Here is a 22,471-nt window from a genome sequence, read left to right on the forward strand (position 1 = left end):
TCTATTTACATGAAATGGTTTGGTCCAAAGCGAACGGCTTGCGAGTACGGTGACAATCCCCCCCCTCTATTTACATGAAATGGTTTGGTCCAAAGCGAACGGCTTGCGAGTACGGTGACAATCCCCCCCCTCTATTTACATGCAATGGTTTGGTCCAAAGCGAACGGCTTGCGGAGTTTGGTAAAGAAATCGCCATAGCTCGGTAACTACTTGTCCGATTAATATGAAACCTTGAAAAGGCACATCCTCGGGTCCCCAGCAATATACCTGGCAAGTTTCAAGTATATCGGACCCGTGGTTGTCGAGAAACAGCGGTCACAGACAAACACACAGACACACACACAGACACACAGAGATTACTGGAATTATAGATACTAGGGCATGCCCGTACTATATCTATATCTAAAATTATATCCCCCCCCTCTATTTACATGAAATGGTTTGGTCCAAAGCGAACGGCTTGCGAGTACGGTGACAATCCCCCCCCTCTATTTACATGAAATGGTTTGGTCCAAAGCGAACGGCTTGCGAGTACGGTGACAATCCCCCCCCCTCTATTTACATGAAATGGTTTGGTCCAAAGCGAACGGCTTGCGGAGTTTGGTAAAGAAATCGCCATAGCGTGCACAAATGCGCAGGAAAGCGAAAGAATCGCAAATTAGTTTTAATTAGTTTTAAAACATAGTTTAACGCCAACATAGCGGCAACATAGTTTGCCAACGTGAAATAAATGAATACGCTCTCAAATGTGCCGTCCGAGGCAGAGTCTGTTCGCCACGTTCGGCACACGTGATAACTCGCTGCTCTCTGATTGGTTGAATCGTTTTTTGGACATAGCTCGGTAACTACTTGTCCGATTAATATGAAACCTTGAAAAGGCACATCCTCGGGTCCCCAGCAATATACCTGGCAAGTTTCAAGTATATCGGACCCGTGGTTGTCGAGAAACAGCGGTCACAGACAAACACACAGACATACACACATACACACACACACACACACACACACACACACACACACACACACACACACACACACACACACACACACACACACAGAGATTACTGGAATTATAGATAGATAATAATAATATAATAATAATTCATTTATTTTGTATAGCGCTTTTCATGAAGCCCAAAGGCACTTTGACAGAGTGCAAAACATAATGCATAACAAAACATGAAAACAACAATTGCAAAAAGACAAGAATCAATAGGGAAATATTTAAAGCAAAAGGAGGGAGAGGGAGAAGTGATAGTCAGGGGTTAAATGCTGTGGGTTGAATGTTGAATGCAGTGCTGAACAGGTGGGTCTTGAGTGATGTTTTGAATGTGGTGAGTGAGGAGGAGTCTCTGATGGTGTGAGGTAGTGAGTTCCAGAGGGTGGGAGCAGCGATGGAGAAGGCCCTGTCCCCCCAGGATCTGAATTTGGTCCGGATGGGGGGGGGGTCAGGAGGTTGGTACCAGCAGAGCGGAGGTTGCGGGTGGGAGTGTGTCTGGAGAGGAGGTCAGCCAGGAGGATGGGGCCAGGTTATGGAGGGCTTTGTAGGTCAAGAGGAGGATTTTGTACTGGATTCTCTGGGAGATGGGGAGCCAGTGAAGCTTGTAAAGGACGGGGGTGATGTGGTCACGGGTCTGGGAATGGGTGAGTAGACGGGCAGCGGAGTTCTGAATGTATTGGAGTTTATTGGTGATTGTTGAGGGTGAACCATAGAGGAGGCTATTGCAGTAGTCCAGACGGGAGGTGATGAAGACGTGGATGAGGGTTTCTGCAGCCGTGGAGGAGAGGGATGAGCGGAGACGGGCGATGTTTTTCAGGTGAAAGAAGGCTGTCTTTGTGATCTGTTTAGTGTATTTGTCGAAGGAGAGGGTTTGGTCAAAGATGACGCCAAGATTCCGGATGAGAGGGGAGGTGGATACTGGGATACCGTCGATGTTGAGGACAAAGTTATGGGTGGATTTTGTGAGCGTTTTTGGGCCAATGATGATTATTTCAGATTTATCACAGTTAAGTTTGAGGAAGTTGATTTGAAGCCAGGATTTTATTTCAGAGATGCAGTTTGTCAGGATAGAGTGGGTGTCGGTGGAGACGGACTTGGTGGAGATGAAAAGCTGGATGTCATCGGCGAAGCAGTGGAATTGGAGACCATGACGGCGGATTAAGTGACCGAGGGGGGACAGGTAAAGGATGAAGAGGAGGGGGCCAAGAACTGAACCTTGGGGGACACCTTGGGGGAGGGGAGCAGTGGGGGATTTGCAGTTATTGATGGAGATGAACTGGCGTCTTGTCAGAGAGGTATGATTTAATCCAAGAGAGGGCAGTGCCAGTCACGTTAAAGGTGGATTCAAGTCGGGTGAGGAGGATGGTGTGATCGATGGTGTCAAAGGCGGCGCTGAGGTCGAGGAGGACGAGAATGTTGAGGTTGCCAGCATCAGAGGAGAGGAGAAGGTCGTTGGTGATTTTGAGGAGAGCAGTTTCAGTACTGTGGTTGGAGCGGAATCCGGATTGGAATGTTTCATACAGGTTATTGGCAGAGAGGTGATGTTTGAGTTGAGTGGCTACAGCGCGTTCCAAAACTTTCGACAGAAAGGGTAGGTTGGAGATGGGTCTGAAGTTGTTTAGGGTGTCAGGGTTTAGACCAGGTTTTTTTAGAATGGGGGTAACAGCAGCAATTTTGAGGGATGGTGGGACGATGCCTGTAGACAGGGAGGAGTTTATTGTTGCAATGATAAGTGGAGAGAGAGCAGGGAGGGAGGCCTTGACAAAGCTGGAGGGGATGGGGTCAAGAGTGCAGGTGGCAGTTTTCATTCCTATGAGGAGTTCAGAGAGGTCAGTAGGGGAGACCGGGGAGAATTGAGACAGGGGAAGGCAGGATAAGGGGGGGCAGGTGGTTGGAGGGGGAGCGGGTGCGGTGGTGGTCAAGCTGTTGTAGATGTTGTCAATTTTGCGTTGGAAGAAAGAAAGGAAGGAGATGCAGTTGTCTACTGTGAATGACTGGGTGGTGGTGTCCAGGGGGCAGAGGAGTTTGTTTATTGTCGAGAAGAGTGCTTTTGGGTTTCCGGAGCCAGAGTGGATAATTTGAGAGTAGTAGGCGGAGCGGGCATGGGAGAGGGCATCTTTGTAGTGTTGTAGGTGGTCCTTGTAGGCTTGGGAGTGAACTGTGAGACCTGTTTTATTGCGGAGTCTTTCAAGTTGGCGAGCACGAGTTTTCATCAGGCGGAGTTCAGGGGTAAACCAGGGAGCAGAATGGGTGAAAGAAACTGTTTTGGTTTTTACAGGTGCAAGCTGGTCAAGGCAGGAGGAGAGAGTGTGGTTGTAGTAGTCAGTGAGGTCGGAAGGGGTGTGGAGGTCAATGAAGGGAGAAGTGGACATTTTTTCAGAGAGGGTGGATGAGAATGAGGTCGGTGAAAGAGCGTTTAGCTTACGGAAGTTGATTGTGCGATAATGTCTTGGTGTTGGGGTGGGGATGTTGATGGTCATAGTGATGGCTAAGTGGTCAGAGAGGGTGAGGTCGGAGCCAGAGAGATGGTGCAAAATTAATCCAATGGAGCAGACAAGGTCCAAAATGTGACCACGGATATGCGTAGGAAAGTTGACATGTTGAGTGAGGTTAAAGCAGGTGAGTAAATCAGTGAAGTCAGTGGTTATTGTGGAGTCAGTGGAGTCCATGTGGATATTGAAATCACCAAGGAGGAGGATTGAGGGGGAGAGGGAACATAGCTGGGTCAGAAAGTAGGAGAAGTCAGACAGGAATAATGGGTGTGGTTTGGGAGGGCGGTAGACGACAGCCATGACTGACTGCGTGCGACCAGAGAGTTTAAAAGCCAGGTGTTCAAAGGATGAGGATGAGGCGATGGGGATGAGGCTGGTCCTGATGTCTTGACAGTGGATAACGGCAATTCCACCACCTCGGCCCTCCGAGCGTGGTTTATTGACGTAGGAATATCCATTGGGTGTGGTGAGGTTGAGCGTGTAGTAGTCCAATGGTTGTTGCCAGGTTTCGGTGAGACAGAGAAAGTCCAGTTTGTTATCCAGGATGTATTCGTTGAGGAGTTTACTCCGACACCCTTCCTGCACACAGCACACGGCCACTTCCCAGTTCATTCCACCTCACCACAAGCTTTACCACTTGCCATCACCTTCGTCTTTCCGATATTCACCTTCAGACCTTTTGTCTCCATACATTACTTCCACTTGTTCATCTTTTTCAGTCCATCCATACTCTCCGCAATCAACACCAGATCATCTGCATACAACAACTCCCACGGTAAACCCTCCTTTACGTTCCGAGCCAGCACCTCCACAGCTACAAATAGTAGTGGACTTGGTGCCGACCCCTGATGTACTCCCACCTTCACCTCAAACTCACCACTGTTCCCGTCCTTCGTCCTTACAGCTGTGCGCGCTCTCTCGTACTTTGCCATCACTACTCTGATCAACCATTCCTCCACTCCTAACTTCCTCAATGCCCATGTCACTACTTCACGTGGAACCCTATCGTGGAATATGCACGTATATGAAAATATTTATATTTTTTGCAGGAAGTAGCCTGCAACCATTTTGATCACATCTTCCAATTGGATCAAAAACAAAACTAGTCATTACATTGAGGGGAGTCCTGGAAAGAATAACTTTATTTGATTTAAAAAAAAACAAAGTCCCACTTATTGATGCCATTCTAATACCTCATAGTAGTTATCACATTGGTATATTTTCAAGGTGGAAATGGGTCTTGTGAGAAACGAAATGTTTGTGGGTTATCCAGGTTTTCCAGGATCCCCTCATCTCAGCCTTGCAAATGGAACATTTTACCATGATGGTTTATGCTTAAATGGCTTCTCCTTGAAGGCTTTTCTGAATGATGTCCACTATTCATTCATTTAGTTGTTTATGCAAAGAAGTAAAGTGAAAAAATTCATGATGATCAGATGTAGTCATTCTCTGTTTGTGATGACGTACCTTTGGTTTTGCTTTAATTGCATTGGTCTGAGGCCTATTTGGCCATTTCGGGCATGGTGCTGTCGTGATGTTGGCCGCTATGCACGTGGCTTTTTTGCACTTGTTCCATGTGGCTAGCTTCAACCGTACCTGGAGGGTTGGGAGAGGCGAGGCTGTTGTAATTGGTCTTTGTTCGTGAATGTGTGGGTGAGTGAGTGAGTGTATCTTTTCTGGTTAGATCTACTTAATCTATATAGTATGCCTGATCCCTTTGCATTGTTAAATGCTGTCTTATTAGCCTGCGCTTGCGAAACGAAAAGCAGGATTAGGCATTCGGTTGCGTACGTGTGGTGTACTTGTCTGCATTTTTAAAATTCATTTTCTCCACAGCCGTTGGTCCGTTTGACACTAAATTTTACCACAGGAGCGCCTCGGCTTGTAGAATTTTTTTATTCTTAATTATGATTTCCATTGTCCAATGTGGTATGGACGGCATCTTGGAAAACTAAAAAAAAAAATGCACCTCTGCATCTCCGAAACCGCTCCATGGAAAAAATGTAAACATGGCTCATTGTAAAGAACTACCCATGGGGAATACATTTTAATGATGATTTTATCTTGGCTCTTTCACGAGCCTCGATTCTGTATACAAAAACAACAAAATTAAAAAAATCGTACCTTAATTATGACGTCATAATTCGACAAGTACAACGCTTGATTCGATCAGTATGAATTCTTTTTCTCTGCAATTCTTGGTCCGATTGACACGAAATTGTCACCATAGGAGCGCCTCCTGTATAATATTTTAATGATAATTATGACGTCATAGGTAAAGTGGTACAGATGCCATCTTTGAAAAACCGAAAAACTTTGCACCTCCATAATTATCTCCAAAACAGCTCCATGGAAAAAAATGAAACATGGTTCATTGTAAAGAACTCAATATAAGGAATAGGTGTTGTTAACTATGATGTCATTGCCGCCTTAATTATGATGTCATAATTCAACAGGGGCAACGCTTAGTCTGATAAGTTTGAAATTTATTGAGCATGATCTATGCAACAATTGTATGAAAGAATATAAATTTATGATGTCATCGCTTACGTGGTCTGGCAGCCATATTGGATTAAAGAAAAAAAAACGATCAAAACAGAAGAGATGGCTCGCACCAAGTTGACTGCCCATGGTAAGTATTCTATGAATACCATCTTGTTTGGTTTTGTCCTCCCACAACACCTAATCCCCCTTTATGTTATCTCTAAAACAGAAGTGCCAGGAAATTGCAGATAGCCTGGATGATGACGTCCCAACTAACCGGCCTGTCAATTCTGATGAAGAGGAGGAGGAAGAAGAAGAGGAATATGATGGCTCCGGTGCACCGATCCACCATCCTTTCAAAGTTCGCAAACCCGGAACTTTCAGTGTGAGTTTTGACGAGCATTAAGAGAACAGAGGGGGGGGGGGGGGGGGTACGGGTACTCATTATTAACAATACCTGGATGGGTGGGTGTTCTCAGCAGCCAGAGATATCTTCCTCTCCCTCGATGTACAATAGCAGCTTCATTACCTTTACGTTTCTGAGTGCTTGTGTTCATTTATATTCAAACCCTTACCCCCTCCCCGAGCCTGTAATCATTATTGGTTAGCATTTTAATGGTCCCTGTGGGTGATGAGTTAATCCCCACACCCTCCCCCCATATGTCTATCTATGACCTTACCTTTTTCAACGAGCAAATTTTTTACTTCCTCAAACACTCTTGGATTATTCTCTCTTTCATCACTTTTCTATCAATGCAATTCTTTTATTATTTAAGGCCTGGCCTCGATGAGGATTACATAGTCCGTGACTGGAGCCTTCAGCATTAAAAATGCAAAAACAGCATGTCCCTATATATATATAGGAGGAAAAACGCGCCCAATACAGTCAGTACACGATCGTCCATGATCAGAACAAAATGGCCCCTTCTTGTCTGAGCAAGAACCAGCAGAGAGAGAGAGACAGAGAAACAGACACACGCTCTTCTTCCTGCTTTTCGGAGCCAATCACTGAACGTCCCTCCCAATTCGCCCAATGTTAAAAAGATTAAAAAACATTTCATGGGGTGTACTTACTTTTTCCACATGCGAAATTTGCATTAATGTTTATTTAAATTATACAATGGACTACAAAATGTAAATGTTTCATGATATTTGTTATATTACATCACCTTTATCTCTCAATATTGTTGAAATGAAGATCAAATAACTATGTTGAAATATGTTGAAAAAGTCAAAACTCGACATGGGGTGTACTTACTTTTTCACGTGACTGTGTGTGTGTGTGTGTGTATGTATATATGTATATATATATATATATATATATATATATATATATATATATATATATATATATATATATACACATACATACACACACACACACACACACACACACACACACACACACACACACACACACACACACACACACACACAGTATATATATATATATATATACACACACATACACACACACACACACACACACACACACACACACACACACACACACACACACATACACACACATATACACACACACAGACTTGGCATTTAATATGGAATATTTTATTTGTGGGGGTGAACTTACTTTTCAAGATGTCTTAGAACCAAAAGTTCATTGGAATTATGTTGAAATTATTCTAGATTTTGTTAATGTGACCTTTAAAAGAAACAAAAACCACATTTGACATTTCGAAACAAATAAATTGATCCTTGAAAGTGATGTAAACTGATATCGAACTCAATTCATGGACAGTACTGTGTTAAACTTCTGTACGTTTTCCAGAAGTATCTCTTTATTTTGCACATTTGCCAAATTTTTTTTTAACAAAAGTTAAATTACGACTGGGATTACGGACAGTAAAATTACAGTTCAGTACTTTGTGTAACCCCCACGAGCATTAAGGAGAGCACATAAAAGGTTGAGGCATGCTGTTCACGAGATTTGCCAAGGTTTGGACAGGAATTGCTTGCCATGCAGTGACAATAGCCTGCTGCAATTGACGCACAGAGGTCGGCTGCTGGTCCAAGTGGTTGATTTGACGCGTTAATTCTGCCCACAAGTTCTCTATCGGATTCATATCTGGGGACATGGCAGGCCACTCCATATGCTCGACACCACGGTCAGCAAGAAAGTGTTGGATCATGCGAGCACGATGAGGCCGTGCATTGTTATCTTGGAAGACAAAGTTTCCTCGAAAGGCTGCACGAGCAAATGGAAGCAATGTTTCTTCCAGAATGGCCCTGTACTTGAACTGGTTCAGGTTTCCATTCAGAACAACCAGGTCAGTTTTGCCTCCTGCATGAAAAGCTGCCCAAACGGTCACCCCACCACCTCCAGCTTGGACTCTTGGCACTATACAATCTTTGTTGTAGGCTTCATGCACTTATCTGCGCACTCGGACGTGGCCATTTTGATGATAGATCAGAAATCTAGACTCGTCACTGAAGATCACGTGATTCCAGTGTCCTGGCTGCCATTGACGGTGCTCTCTGGCCCACTGCAATCGGCGCTGGCAGTGTTGTCTGGTCAGGCGTGGCTTTCTCAGGGGACGCCTGGCACGATAGCCTGCTTGAACCAGTCGTTGGTTGACTAGCCTTCTGGGTACAGGCACATTTGTCAGTTGCTGCCACTCAGCCCTAAGCCGATTAGCTGACTTGGTATGGCCATTGTGGACTAACCGGTGCAGCCTGCGATCATCCCTCCTTGTGGTTCTGCGGGGATGTCCTGGCCTCGGTATTGGAGTAGGGACACCCCTCTGAGCATTTCGTTTCAGGATCTTTGACACCTGACCTTGAGTGATGCCATACTACCGAGCAATAGCACGCTGTTTCATGCCGTAATTTCGTAAAGCCACCACTCCATGACAAACAGCATTGTCGAGTTGACGGACCATCTCCAGAGGAAGCGGCAATAACTTTTGGAGATGTGCAGCAGTTGTTTGCCACTAATACAGAACGCAACAACCCTTGTATACCCGACTGTGAAGCCAATCATCAAATGCACCTGCCTGTACATTTTGTAAAGGTAATATGTGATATAATCCTGTTGTTGACTTCTTGCTGCGACAGACAATCAGTGACATGGTTCTTTTAACAAATAAATCACCAAAGTGTAAAAGAAACTCACCAGATTGATATACTGAGTTAAGAAAGTAAACCCAAGTCAAGAAAAAAATTATATTCCATATTAAATGCCAAGTCTGTGTATATATATATATATATATATATATATATATATATATATATATATATATATACATATATATACACACACACACACACACACACACACACACACACACACACACACACACACACACATACATACAGTGAAACCTTGACTTACGAGTGCACCAACTTACGAGTTTTCCGAGATACGAGCCGTCGCTCCGTCGATTTTTTGCTTTTAGGCCATGGGCCACATATGGTCCACGAGCATCCCCCCCACCTCTAAACCAAACCAACTTTTTTTGAAGCCCAGAGGCATACTAAACACGATTCCAAATGTTACCAAGAAAAGTTTAGGGATGCAATGCCCATTTCGGCTCAACAAAGTAGGGTACCCTCATAATTATGCCGACGCTCTCCGACGTCGACCGAACTTTGACTACTGATTATAATCTTCCACCAGAGGCCTCAAATAGCTCCTATTTCAATATATGATATACCAAATGAAAGATTATGAGCTGTTCTTTTTGAATATGTGGTAAATGAAACTATTGGGACAACTAGTTAAATAAACAGCTCTGCGGAACACAATAATTCAACCCGCGACTGCTTCTTCAATGAAATATTGGTATTTATTTCACAATCAGATTTTTTAACATTTATTTACATGGAAACTTTTCAATGTTGTATTAATCTCTTCATCGTGTATTACATTTGCTTTCAGGCGATACCTTCATATTTTTTCTAACAAGAGCCAATCTGAAATAACAGCCATTTGAATGTTTTAGATTCAACGTTTTGGAACGTTAACATGTACTATATTAACAATCCAGTTGCACAGCAATACCTATATTACATAACGTTTTTATATGCATATATACTAAACTGATTTTAAATTTCTTTTGTTGAGAATACAAGATACTAAGCAAACATGTTTATTTATTTTAATCAATAGTTGTGACTCTATCCAATATGGCCATCACATAGTGCCAAAAATCGCTTAACCCTCAAAGCTTTGACAAAGAGAATGTACACATATTCTGCTAAACATGTTTGTTACACACACAATACTAAAAAAACCACACACACACACACCCCTAAACACACACACCTACACACACACACACACACACACACACACACACACACACCCACCAATAAGCCGTTTGCCCGGGTGTGGTGCCCACAGCCATCGGCGGTCACAGACACACAGACATTTCATTTTGAATTATACATATCAAATATAACATAAAACACAGGAACACATCTGGTTAATCAATTACATTATAGACAAATTTGAAACATGGATAAACATGATTTAGTGTTCATTCTATGTCACTGTCTGTTTCATCTCCATCCAGGGTACTGTTCTCAGCCATGAGTGCATCATCATCATCATCGTCGTCGTCGTCGTTATCGTCGTCGTTGACTGTACCAGGAGCAACGGTACGGGCTAGATCCGAGAGTTGTGCAGGCAACATAGTTCCGTCATACCACAGAGGTTCGAGATGCTCGTCTGTTTGTGTCCATCCGTGGCCATTGTGTGCCAGCGGAACATCAGGTTTAGGGATATGTGCTCATTTCCAGATTCCCACTTGATAGTTGACTCGCGCAATGTGCTGAAGCAAGCTTCTTCTACAGGGAGGTAAAGTGGCCATGTCGATGTTTTGTGAAGGCGTTAGTATCTCATCACGAGCACATAGCTCATTTATCCTGAGGAGTCGCAGGTCATCCACTTTTAAAACCCTTGGTCTACCATAGATGGCACATGTGAAGGCTTCAAGGTCATCCAGAAGCTGTGAAGGAATGTCCCAAGTATCACCCAGCTGTGCCAACACTGGAACATATCGAGGGATTTTCAGCAGTGTTTTCATAGGCTTTACTTTTCCTATCCCTCTGAATGCACTTGTTGTATCACAGCCGCAAAAGGCATGCAGAGCCATGAGAGCCGTGCAGTATTCGTGGGAGTAGTTATGGGCCAGTTCTGAGATATTGATCAGCTTCTTTTTATTCCCTGTTCCTGTGTCAAAGAGGACTGTGATATCAGCCAGTCGGTGTGCATAGTGCAATAGAATGAAGAAGACGTCTGTGTCAGGACTTTTCACTCGCACATAGTTGAAGTTCTTGCTTTGAGCATACTCACAGTAGAGTATAATCCTCGAGTCTGTTTCTTCTTGTGATGAGGTCATCGAATCTAATAAGTGTGATGAAGTTGTTGTCCCATCTTCAGATGTCAGCTTATGTGGCACCCCATCACATATCAGTATCACGTTTCGTCCATGAAGCTTTGAGGCATACTCATCCGTTCTCCACAACCTGAGCAACATCTGGATAAATTGAAGTTTGTTCTCGTCATTTGACAGGAACTGTTTCCAGTCTGGAGGCTTCTTGGTCGCTCCTCCTTTGATGATCAATTTGTTCCCAACACCTCTCCTCTTCCGTTCCATTGCTTTAACAGAGGTTGGCAGGTACATGTCTGTGCTGAATATGACGTTGTGAGTGTTTGACATGGTGTCAAAAACTTTAGAGCAGATTTCACTGAAGCTTCCGGGAAGATCTTTGAGATAGTAGAAGCATGCATTGCCATCATGCACAGTGAGGGTGTCGTTCTCTGGTGGTATGATGGCATTCTCACACTCCTTGGTCAAGTGGTGAAAGGCTTTACTCTTGTCTGTTTTCGCGAGAAATCCATCTGAAGTCCCAAGGCTGTAAGAAACTGGAGTCAGGGGATACGTCATCAGCTCCTTGAGATCGAGTTGTAGTCCTTCGTTTTGAGACTTCATGAATAGCTTGAAAGCAACATTGCCTTGTTGTTTGTATTGTATGACTTTTTGCTTTCCTGAGCTGATGATTGATACCTTGTTCATGCTTCCCAATGTCCGCAAGTTCATTCGTTTTACGGGCTCAAAGAACTTGCTGTCAGTCTGGAGTCGCTCGATAATGAATGCTTCTTTAGCACGTCTGCCCAGGTTCTCAGCTGCTAGTACGTCCTTGACAACATCATCCGATGCTGCTGCACCAGACGAAAGGATCAGGAGTTTATCTTTGGTTTCCACGTCAAATGGATTCAAGAAGCTTTCAATAGCCTCGCAAGTTTTCACAACATTTTTCTCACTTCGAAGGATCTCTCTTGGGCGAACGTCTCGATGTTTCATTCCCTCTCCAGAGTCGGCCAGCATATTTGCCATGCTGAGAGTAGCATTAACATACTGCGACCTTGCATGTGTGGTTCTCACCCAGCGCTGGTAGGCACTGTAATTCGTCATTATACCTGATGCATTATACCTGCATAACTGGATTCAATATAGTGCATGTTAACGTTCCACAACGTTGAATCTAAAACATTCAAATGGCTGTTATTTCAGATTGGCTCTTGTTAGAAAAAATATGAAGGTATCGCCTGAAAGCAAATGTAATACACGATGAACAGATTAATACAACATTGAAAAGTTTCCATGTAAATAAATGTTAAAAAATCTGATTGTGAAATAAATACCAATATTTCATTGAAGAAGCAGTCGCGGGTTGAATTATTGTGTTCCGCAGAGCTGTTTATTTAACTAGTTGTCCCAATAGTTTCATTTACCACATATTCAAAAAGAACAGCTCATAATCTTTCATTTGGTATATCATATATTGAAATAGGAGCTATTTGAGGCCTCTGGTGGAAGATTATAATCAGTAGTCAAAGTTCGGTCGACGTCGGAGAGCGTCGGCATAATTATGAGGGTACCCTACTTTGTTGAGCCGAAATGGGCATTGCATCCCTAAATTTTTCTTGGTAACATTTGGAATCGTGTTTAGTATGCCTCTGGGCTTCAAAAAAAGTTGGTTTGGTTTAGAGGTGGGGGGGATGCTCGTGGACCATATGTGGCCCATGGCCTATTTGTGATGCGAGCCGAGATCTGAGTTACGAGCGAGCGAGCTTACGCCACCCGCCACTAGGTGGCCCAGCGAGCGTTCAGGTCACGTGGTTATCTTGCCGTGCAAGCATCTCTGCCGTATCGCTGTTGCTTTGTTTTCGCATTTTGTTTTACTTTGGAAAATTTCTTAGTTTTAACCATGGGTCCTAAGAAATTGAGTGCCAAGGGCAGTGCTGAGAAAAAGAAAAGGATGATGTGCTTGGATATAAAACACGTAATCGTCGAAAAACATGAGCGAGGTGTGCGTATTGTCGACTTGGCGAGGCAGTACGATCGTAGTACTTCTACGATATGTACGATTTTGAAGCAGAAGGAGTCGATAAAGGATATAACGCCAGCCAAGGGCGTTAAGATTATTTCAAAGCTCCGGACCTCTGTCCATGAAGAGATGGAGAAGTTGTTGTTTGTGTGGTTGAGTGTCAGTAAATACAGTGAGGAGTGTGAGTAAATACACTTAATAAAACCAGTTTATTTCTTTACATTCTCTTTTATTATGTACAGTATATACGAGGTCGTGCTTATTTATACATTATTTGTTATTTATAAAGTACATTTTTCTTATTTAAAAACACGTAACAAAAAAAATTGGTGTGGTTTTTGGGGGGCTGGAACGGATTAATAGCATTTCAATTCATTTTAATGGGGAAATTTAATTTGAGAAACGAGCAAATTGAGTTACGAGCTCGGTCACAGAACGAATTAAACTCGTAAGTCAAGGTTTCACTATATATATATATATATATATATATATATATATATATATATACACACACACACACACACACACACACACACACACACACACACACACACACACACACACACACACACACACACACACACACACGCATGCATACGTGCGTGTCACGCACATACATATGCAAATCTCGAGCCCGTCGACATACAAAGGGGGGGGGGGGGTTAAACCCTTCTTCCCCTCGAGCTTCGAGTCCACGAGGCCGCTACCCACTTTACACTTGTGGGGGGCGGATTGCTGAGCAATTCCAGCCGCCAACCCCGCAGTGAGCGTGTGGAAGGGTTTCTGGTCAAATACCTGAATACCTTCGATACACACGCCGCCACGAGGACGGGGGCTGAACCTCACACGAGTCACGCTGGTCTGATACGCCCGAGCGGTTTGCGTGTCACGTGACTCGTGCCGTTAATTATTATGAACCCGATTGAGCGGTTTTATCCCGTGCAATGCGAGGCCAATTGTGCAAAGACGTAAACGGCCAAGTTGGAATTAAAAACACAGGTTTATTACAATGTACAATGGCCAGAGAGAAGAGACACAGGATAGAAACTTAACCGTTCTTAACTAAATACCCGGACAAGGGCCCTCTGACTCACGCGGGGAAAGGAAGGAAGAAGAGGACGCGCTCACAGTGCGGCCGCTTGGTGCAGCTCGCCCCGGACAGCTCGTTGCGCGTGTCCCTTGAGGATTTTCGCGGCAAGGATGTCGGCCTCCAGTCGTGCACGCACGGGAGTCTCCGCAGCGTGTCCCGAAGTCGGCGAGGCAAACGCGCATGTGCAGGGAGCCCAGGCAGGGAGATCGCCGGAGTATAGGGCAACGGGAGAGATCGTCCTGCGAGAGCGTTTATCTCGAAAGAGCGAGGGCAAGCGAGAGAGAAAGCCAGGGAAAACGGGGCAGCAGAGTCCGGGGGCAGAACGCAGAGATCTGGGCAGAGCGCTGAGAACTTCTTGAGTTTGGGGGCAGAGAGAGCTTTGACCACAGAGAGCTTCTTGAGTTCGGGGGCAGAGAGAGAGAGTTCGGGGGTCCGGGGCCGGGTTTTATAGCCACCCCCCCACCCCCCCGGAGCCCCACCAGAATGTTCCAAGGACCTCCCCTGGCCGCATTTGCTGGCCACTCCCCTTTAGTTCCCATTGGCTGCCGTTGTTGGCCACTCCCCTTTAGCTCCTCCCTCGGGCCTCGACTTGTTCCAGGCCCAGCACATGGCATTCCAGGCCCAGTGAGGCCTACCCTTACTTACCTGTCAATGCATACTAACACTGGGAAGGAGACTATACTTCACATTTAAGAAGAAATAACTGAACTAAAGCGAGGCTACATGTTGTGGTGCAACTAACTAAAGGGGGGTTATATTATATCACCTTTATCTATCAATATTGTTGAAATGAAGATCAAATACAGTCACGTGAAAAAGTAAGTACACCCCATGCAAAGTTTTGACTTTTTCAACATATTTCAACATACAGCTATTTGATCTTCATTTCAACAATATTGACAGATAAAGGTGATATAATATAACAAATATCATGAAACATTTACATTTTGTAGTCCATTGTATAATTTAAATAAACATAAATGCAAATTTCGCATGTGGAAAAGAAAGTACACCCCTACATTCATCACTACTTCAAATACCTAAAATTAGAATCAGGTGCACCAGCTCAGGTGCAAATGATTAGAACATCATTAGAGAGGATCTTGGAGGAACCTGTCTTATTTAAACATCAGACATTTAGTTTGGTTTGCTCTTTGTTGTTGAAGTGTGCGGCTTCACCATGCCTAGATCAAAAGAGCTCTCTGAGGCCTTCAGAAAGAAGGTTGTAGATGCCCACGAGTCTGGGAAGGGATTTAAAAAGATCTCCAAACAATTTGAAATCAATCATTCGACTGTTCGGAAGATCATCTACAAGTGGAGAATATTCCAAACAACTGCCAACTTGTTTCGGCCAGGCCGCCCCAGCAAGTTCAGCCAGAGAGCAGACTGCAAGATGCTGAAAGAAGTCTCTAAGAACTCCAGAATGTCATCACGGGACCTACAGGTAGCTCTTGCCACTGTTGATGTCAAAGTGCACGAGTCTACCATTAGAAAGAGCCTGCACAAATTTGATCTACATGGGAGGTGTGCCAGGAGGAAACTTTTGCTGCCCAGAAAGAACATCAGGGCATCAAGACTAAAGTTTGCCAATGAACACCGAGGCAAAGACCAGCACTTCTGGAACAATGTGCTCTGGACAGATGAGTCAAAGGTAGAGCTATTTGGCCACAGTACCAGAAGACATGTTTGGCGAAAACCAAAGACAGTATTTGACCACATGAACCTGATACCAACTGTAAAGCATGGTGGTGGAAATATTATGGTTTGGGGCAGCTTTGCTGCATCAGGACGTGGGCAGCTCACCATCATAGAATCCACTATGAATTCTTCATTGTACCAGAGGGTGCTTGAGGATAATGTGAGGCCATCTGTCGGAAAGTTGAAGCTCAACTGAAGGTGGACCTTGCAACATGACAATGACCCTAAACATACCAGTAAATCTACCAAGGAATGGCTGAAAAGAAAGGAATGGAGGGTTCTGGAATGGCCAAGTCAAAGCCCGGATCTAAATCCCATCGAGATGTTGTGGGGGGATTTGAAACGAGCTGTGCATGCAATTGTGCATGCTGTGCAACAATTTTTTGTTGAATAAATTATTGCAAAGTCAATTTTTCATTGTTTTTTGTTCAATTAGATCACCTCTATCTATAGATACTGTTTAAATGAAGATCAAATATTGATATGTCCACATATGTTAAAAAGATAAAAAAACATTTCATGGGGTGTACTTACTTTTTCCACATGTGAAATTTGCATTTATGTTTATTTAAATTATACAATGGACTACAAAATGTAAATGTTTCATGATATTTGTTATATTATATCACCTTTATCTATCAATATTGTTGAAATGAAGATCAAATAGCTGTATGTTGAAATATGTTGAAAAAGTCAAAACTTTACATGGGGTGTACTTACTTTTTCACGTGACTGTATGTGTATATATATATATATATATATATATATATATATATATATGTGTGTATATATATATATATATATATATGTGTATATATATATATATATATATATATATATATATGTGTATATATATATATATATGTGTATATATATATATATATATATATATATATATATATGTGTATATATATATATATATATATATATATATATATATATATATATATGTGTATATATATATATATATATATATATATATATATATATATATATGTGTATATATATATATATATATATATATATATATATATGTGTGTATATATATACATATATATATATATGTGTGTACTGTGTGTATATATATATATATATATATATATATATATATATATATATATATATATATATATATATATATATATATATATATATATATATATCGTTGGAGGTATTGACTTATATAGGGTTGGTTTTCTAAGGCTTATATCAAAATATTAACTTATATCAAATGGGTCTTTTGAGGTGAAAGTGTGATGACGTCACCACGTCACGCGGCACGAATGCGCGCCTGTGTCGTTGGAGGTACTGACTTCTATAGGGTTGGTTTTCTAAGGCTTATATCAAAATATTAACTTATATCAAATGTCTTTTAAGATGAAAGCGCGATGACGTCACCACGTCACGCGGCACGAATGCGCGCCTGTGTCGTCTGAGGTATTGACTTCTTTAGGGTTGGTTTTCTAAGGCTTATATCAAAATATTAACTTATATCAAATAAGTCGTTTAAGGTGGAAACGCGATGACGTCACCGCGTCACGCGGCACGAATGATTCCATTGTGCACGCTTTCGTTTTATTTCCAAATTAAAATCTGTTTTCACTTTTGCCGTAAAAATGACATCAGTGCAGCGAGTGTGGTATCTTATTTGGTGAAATTCGGTCGATTTGAAGTGGTGAAAATAAAATGCCATCACCCTCCCATCACCCTTTATTGGACCATTTGACTTCTATAGGGTTGGTTTTCTTAGGCTTATATCAAGATACAGTGAAACCTTGACTTACGAGTTTAATTCGTTCTGTGACCGAGCTCGTAACTCAATTTGCTCGTTTCTCAAATCAAATTTCCCCATTAAAATGCATTGAAATGCTATTAATCCGTTCCAGCCCCCAAAAAACCACACCAATTTTTTTTGTTACGTGTTTTTAAATAAGAAAAATGTACTTTATAAATAACAAATAATGTATAAACAAGCACGACCTCGTATATACTGTACATAATAAAAGAGAATGTAAAGAAATAAACTGTTTTATTAAGTGTATTTACCTTGAAGATCAGACGAAGATGCTGGCGGAGGTAGAGGAGATAACTTTTGCCTTTTTCGCCACACTTTCCTCGCTTTCACTTGCAGGGCGTTTCAAGAAAAAGCTGTCCAACGAGGTTTGTTTCTTCCTCCCTTTCAAAATGTTTCGAAAATGAGTGAGGCAAGTGTCGTTACACAGCGCCAACGCACGACCTGTTGCAACTTTTTCAGGGTGTTTCTTTTCAATAAACTCTGAAATTTTCTCCCACATTCCCAACATTTCCTTAATCTCACTTGTAGCGATAACCACCTCCGCCTCTGGCTCCTCCGCGTTAATTTCCTGCAAAACCTCCGTCTTCTGCTGCTGCTGTAGCTTCTTTAATTCCTCCGTTGTCAGTTCCTCGTTGTGCTTCTCGACGAGGTCGTTAACGTCTTCTTCATTCACTTGCAGGCCCATGGACTTTCCGAGGGACACAATCTCCTCCACCACTAACACTTCAGGTTCGAATCCTTCAAAGTCCCTTTCGGACACAACCTCAGGCCACAGCTTCTTCCATGCAGAGTTTAAGGTCCTCCTTGTAACACCCTGCCAGGCCATGTCGATAATTCTGAGGCAGGTCACGATATTGTAGTGATCCTTCCAGAACTCTCGAAGGGTGAGGTTTGTGCTCTCCGTAACCTCAAAGCAGCGCCGGAACAGGTGCTTGGTGAAGAGCTTTTTGAAATTTGAAATCACCTGCTGGTCCATGGGCTGCAGGATAGGGGTGGTGTTGGCTGGAAGGTAGAGGACCTTAATGAACTTAAATTCTTCAAGGGTGTCGTCTTCGAGGTTTGGTGGGTGTGCGGGAGCATTGTCAAGGACGAGAAGGGCTTGCAGGGGTAGGTTATTTTCCAAAAGGTACTTCTTGATGGCAGGACCAATGACCAGGTTTACCCACTCCACAAAGAACTGCCTGGTGACCCACGCCTTTGCGTTTGCTCTCCACATAACCTGCAGTTTTTCTTTAAGTATCCTATGAGACTTAAAGGCTCTGGGGTTTTCAGAGTGATATACGAGTAGCGGCTTAATCTTGCAGTCACCACTCGCATTCGCGCACAGTGCAAGGGTTAACCTATCCTTCATGGGTTTGTGGCCTGGCATGCTCTTCTCCTCTGCCGTTATATACGTCCTCCTCGGCATCTTTTTCCAGAAGAGCCCTGTCTCGTCAAAGTTGAAGATTTGCTGGGGGATGTATCCTTCAGCTTCTATCAGTTTGGCAAAAGTTATAATAAAATCTTCAGCTGCCTTCACATCCGAGCTTGCTGCCTCACCATGCCTGACGACGGAGTGAATGCCGGTCCTCTTCTTAAAATTATCAAACCATCCCCGACTGGCTTTGAATGACTCTTCCGATGCCTCGTCCGTTGATGTTCCCGCCGTCTGCTGCACCAAATCCCCGTAAATGTCTCGGGCCTTCTCACAGATGATGCTCTCGGTCACGGTATCTCCTGCGAGCTGCTTCTCCGTCAACCACACAAACAACAACTTCTCCATCTCTTCATGGATAGAGGTCCGGAGCTTTGAAATAATCGTAACGCCCTTGGCTGGCGTTATAGCCTTTATCGACTCCTTCTGCTTCAAAATCGTACATATCGTAGAAGTACTACGATCGTACTGCCTCGCCAAGTCGACAACACGCACACCTCGCTCATGTTGTTCGACGATTGCGTGTTTTATAGCCAAGCACATCATCCTCTTCTTCTTCTCAGCACTGCCCTTGGCACTCAATTTCTTAGGACCCATGGTTAAAACTAAGAAATTTTCCAAAATAACCAAAATGCGAAAACAAAACAGCAGCGATATACGGCAGAGATGCTTGCACGGCAAGATAACCACGTGACCGGAACCCACCTGGTGGGGGGTGGCGTAAGCTCCAAAATAACCAAAATGCGAAAACAAAACAGCAGCGATATACGGCAGAGATACTTGCACGGCAAGATAACCACGTGACGGGAACCCACCTGGTGGCGGGTGGCGTCAGCTCCAAAATAACCAAAATGCGAAAACAAAACAGCAGCGATATACGGCAGAAATGCTTGCACGGCAAGATAACCACGTGACCGGAACCCACCTGGTGGCGGGTGGCGTCAGCTCCAAAATAACCAAAATGCGAAAACAAAACAGCAGCGATATACGGCAGAAATGCTTGCACGGCAAGATAACCACGTGACCGGAACCCACCTGGTGGCGGGTGGCGTAAGCTCGTAACTCAGATCTCGGCTCGCATCTCAAAGCAATAAACCGCCCGAGCGACGGCTCGTATCTCGGAAAACTCGTAAGTTGGTGCACTCGTAAGTCAAGGTTTCACTGTATTAACTTATATCAAATAAGTCTTTTAAGGTGAAAGCGCGATGACGTCACCACGTCACGCGGCACGAATGCGCGCCTGTGTCGTTGGAGGTATTGACTTATATAGGGTTGGTTTTCTAAGGCTGTAGGCCGCACCTCATTTTGTCGAATAAAGTGGTATTCGGGTGGTTCCGGTATTTGGGACCGCAGGGACAGAAAGTGTAGGTACGGGGTGCTTGGCACTCCCCAGCCGGCCCGCTCTGAAGGTTCGGATCGGGACACCGGGATTCATTCCGGTCGGCCCGGAGGTGGGGGTGCGGGGCCTGTCACGGAACATCAAAACAAACGGCCTGCCGGGGCCGCCCAAAAGTCGGGCGTGAGGGGCGCGTCCACTAATGGAACGCCTCTCGCTTCCCAGATCGAGGGCCACGTGGTCAGGAGAACCTCGTCCCTTCTGGTTGCCCTGCCGTCCCACCGGGAGCGCTGGCAGGGTGTACTTCAAACTAAGCTTAAGTGTCAAGTGTTAAGTTCCTCCTTGCCCTCGCAAGGGAAAGGCTAGGGTCAAGCTCTTTCCAAATTTCCAAACCTAGAAATCGGACGTCTCAAATTAATTAACTAATTTGCTAATACATCTCAGTCGCCCGCGACCTCTCCAGCGCGGGCGTCGAACCAGTTCATTTCCGGGCGACCGGGCCGAGTATCGGCTCGGCCGTGGCCGAAGCCGTTGATTCCGCCGTAGCACGCTAACGCGTAGGCTCGTGCATCCCTGATATATATATATATATATATATATATATATATATATATATATATATATATATATATATATATATATATATATATATATATATATATATATATATATATATATATATATATATATATATATATATATATAATATCGTTATATATACAGTGGAACCTTGACTTACGAGTTTAATTCGTTCTGTGACCGAGCTCGTAACTCAATTTGCTCGTTTCTCAAATTAAATTTCCCAATTAAAATGCATTGAAATGCTATTAATCCGTTCCAGCCCGCCAAAAACCACACCAATTTTTTTTTAAATATGCAGTATATATAAAAATATCTCGCGCTTTATATTTCACCTGTATGCAGCATACAAGTTGGCAGGATGGCCTGGACTGGAGGTACGCACACTTGACTCTAAACTGTCCAGCCTGGGTTTGAATCCCGACCCAGCTATAACCTGTCATGTCGGTGTTTCACAGGCAGGGTGATTCATCAATGTGTGTACCGCTAAATTGGGCGCCCCGTTTGCGTCCCATTAGTTGTTGGATGTTAAGGATCTCACCGTGTCTTCCACAAAGAGAAGGCGAGCTATCGCCGGCACTCTGAACAAGTTGTGGCCTGGCATGCTCTTCTTCCTCTGCCGTTATATACGTCCTCCTCGGCATCTTTTTCCAGAAGAGCCCTGTCTCGTCACAGTTGAAGATTTGCTGGGGGATGTATCGTTCGGCTTCTATCAGTTCGGCAAAAGTTATAATAAAATCTTCAGCTGCCTTCACATCCGCCTCACCAAGTCGACAACAGGCACACCTCGCTCATGTTTTTCGACGATTGCGTGTTTTATATCCAAGCACATCATCCTCTTCTTCTTCTCAGTACTGCCCTTGGCACTCAATTTCTTAGGACCCATGGTTAAAACTAAGAAATTTTCCAAAATAACCAAAATGCGAAAACAAAGCAGCAGCTATATACGGCAGAGATGCTTGCACGGCAAGATAACCACGTGACCGGAACCCACCTGGTGGCGGGTGCGTAAGCTCCAAAATAACCAAAATGCGAAAACAAAGCAGCAGCGATATACGGCAGAGATGCCTGCACGGCAAGATAACCACGTGACCAGAACCCACCTGGTGGCGGGTGGCATAAGCTCGTAACTCAGATCTCGGCTCGCATCTCAAAGCAATAAACCGCCCGAGCGACGGCTCGTATCTCGGAAAACTCGTAAGTTGGTGCACTCGTAAGTCAAGGTTC

General features: G+C 43.7%; 1 protein-coding gene across 2 annotated transcripts in view; it reads left to right on the forward strand.

Moving 5' to 3' along the window:
- The window catches only part of LOC137414472 (uncharacterized), a 45,951-nt gene that overhangs the window by 18,025 nt on the left and 5,455 nt on the right, over positions 1-22,471 (forward strand). Inside the window, exons 3-4 of one of the 2 annotated variants that reach the window (XR_013622344.1) lie at positions 6,055-6,124; positions 6,206-6,361. Coding sequence is in view for 1 of the 2 variants with exons in the window: in XM_078771530.1 (XP_078627656.1) it covers positions 6,206-6,361 (156 nt within the window). In the remaining variant the exon portion in view is untranslated. The remainder of the gene's footprint in view (positions 1-6,054; positions 6,125-6,205; positions 6,362-22,471) is intronic. The other variant, XM_078771530.1, reaches the window with a different exon arrangement.

Source organism: Myxine glutinosa, chromosome 2 (genome assembly GCF_964187855.1).
Source record: "Myxine glutinosa chromosome 2, kmMyxGlut1.1, whole genome shotgun sequence".
Classification (NCBI taxonomy): Eukaryota; Metazoa; Chordata; class Myxini; order Myxiniformes; family Myxinidae; genus Myxine; species Myxine glutinosa.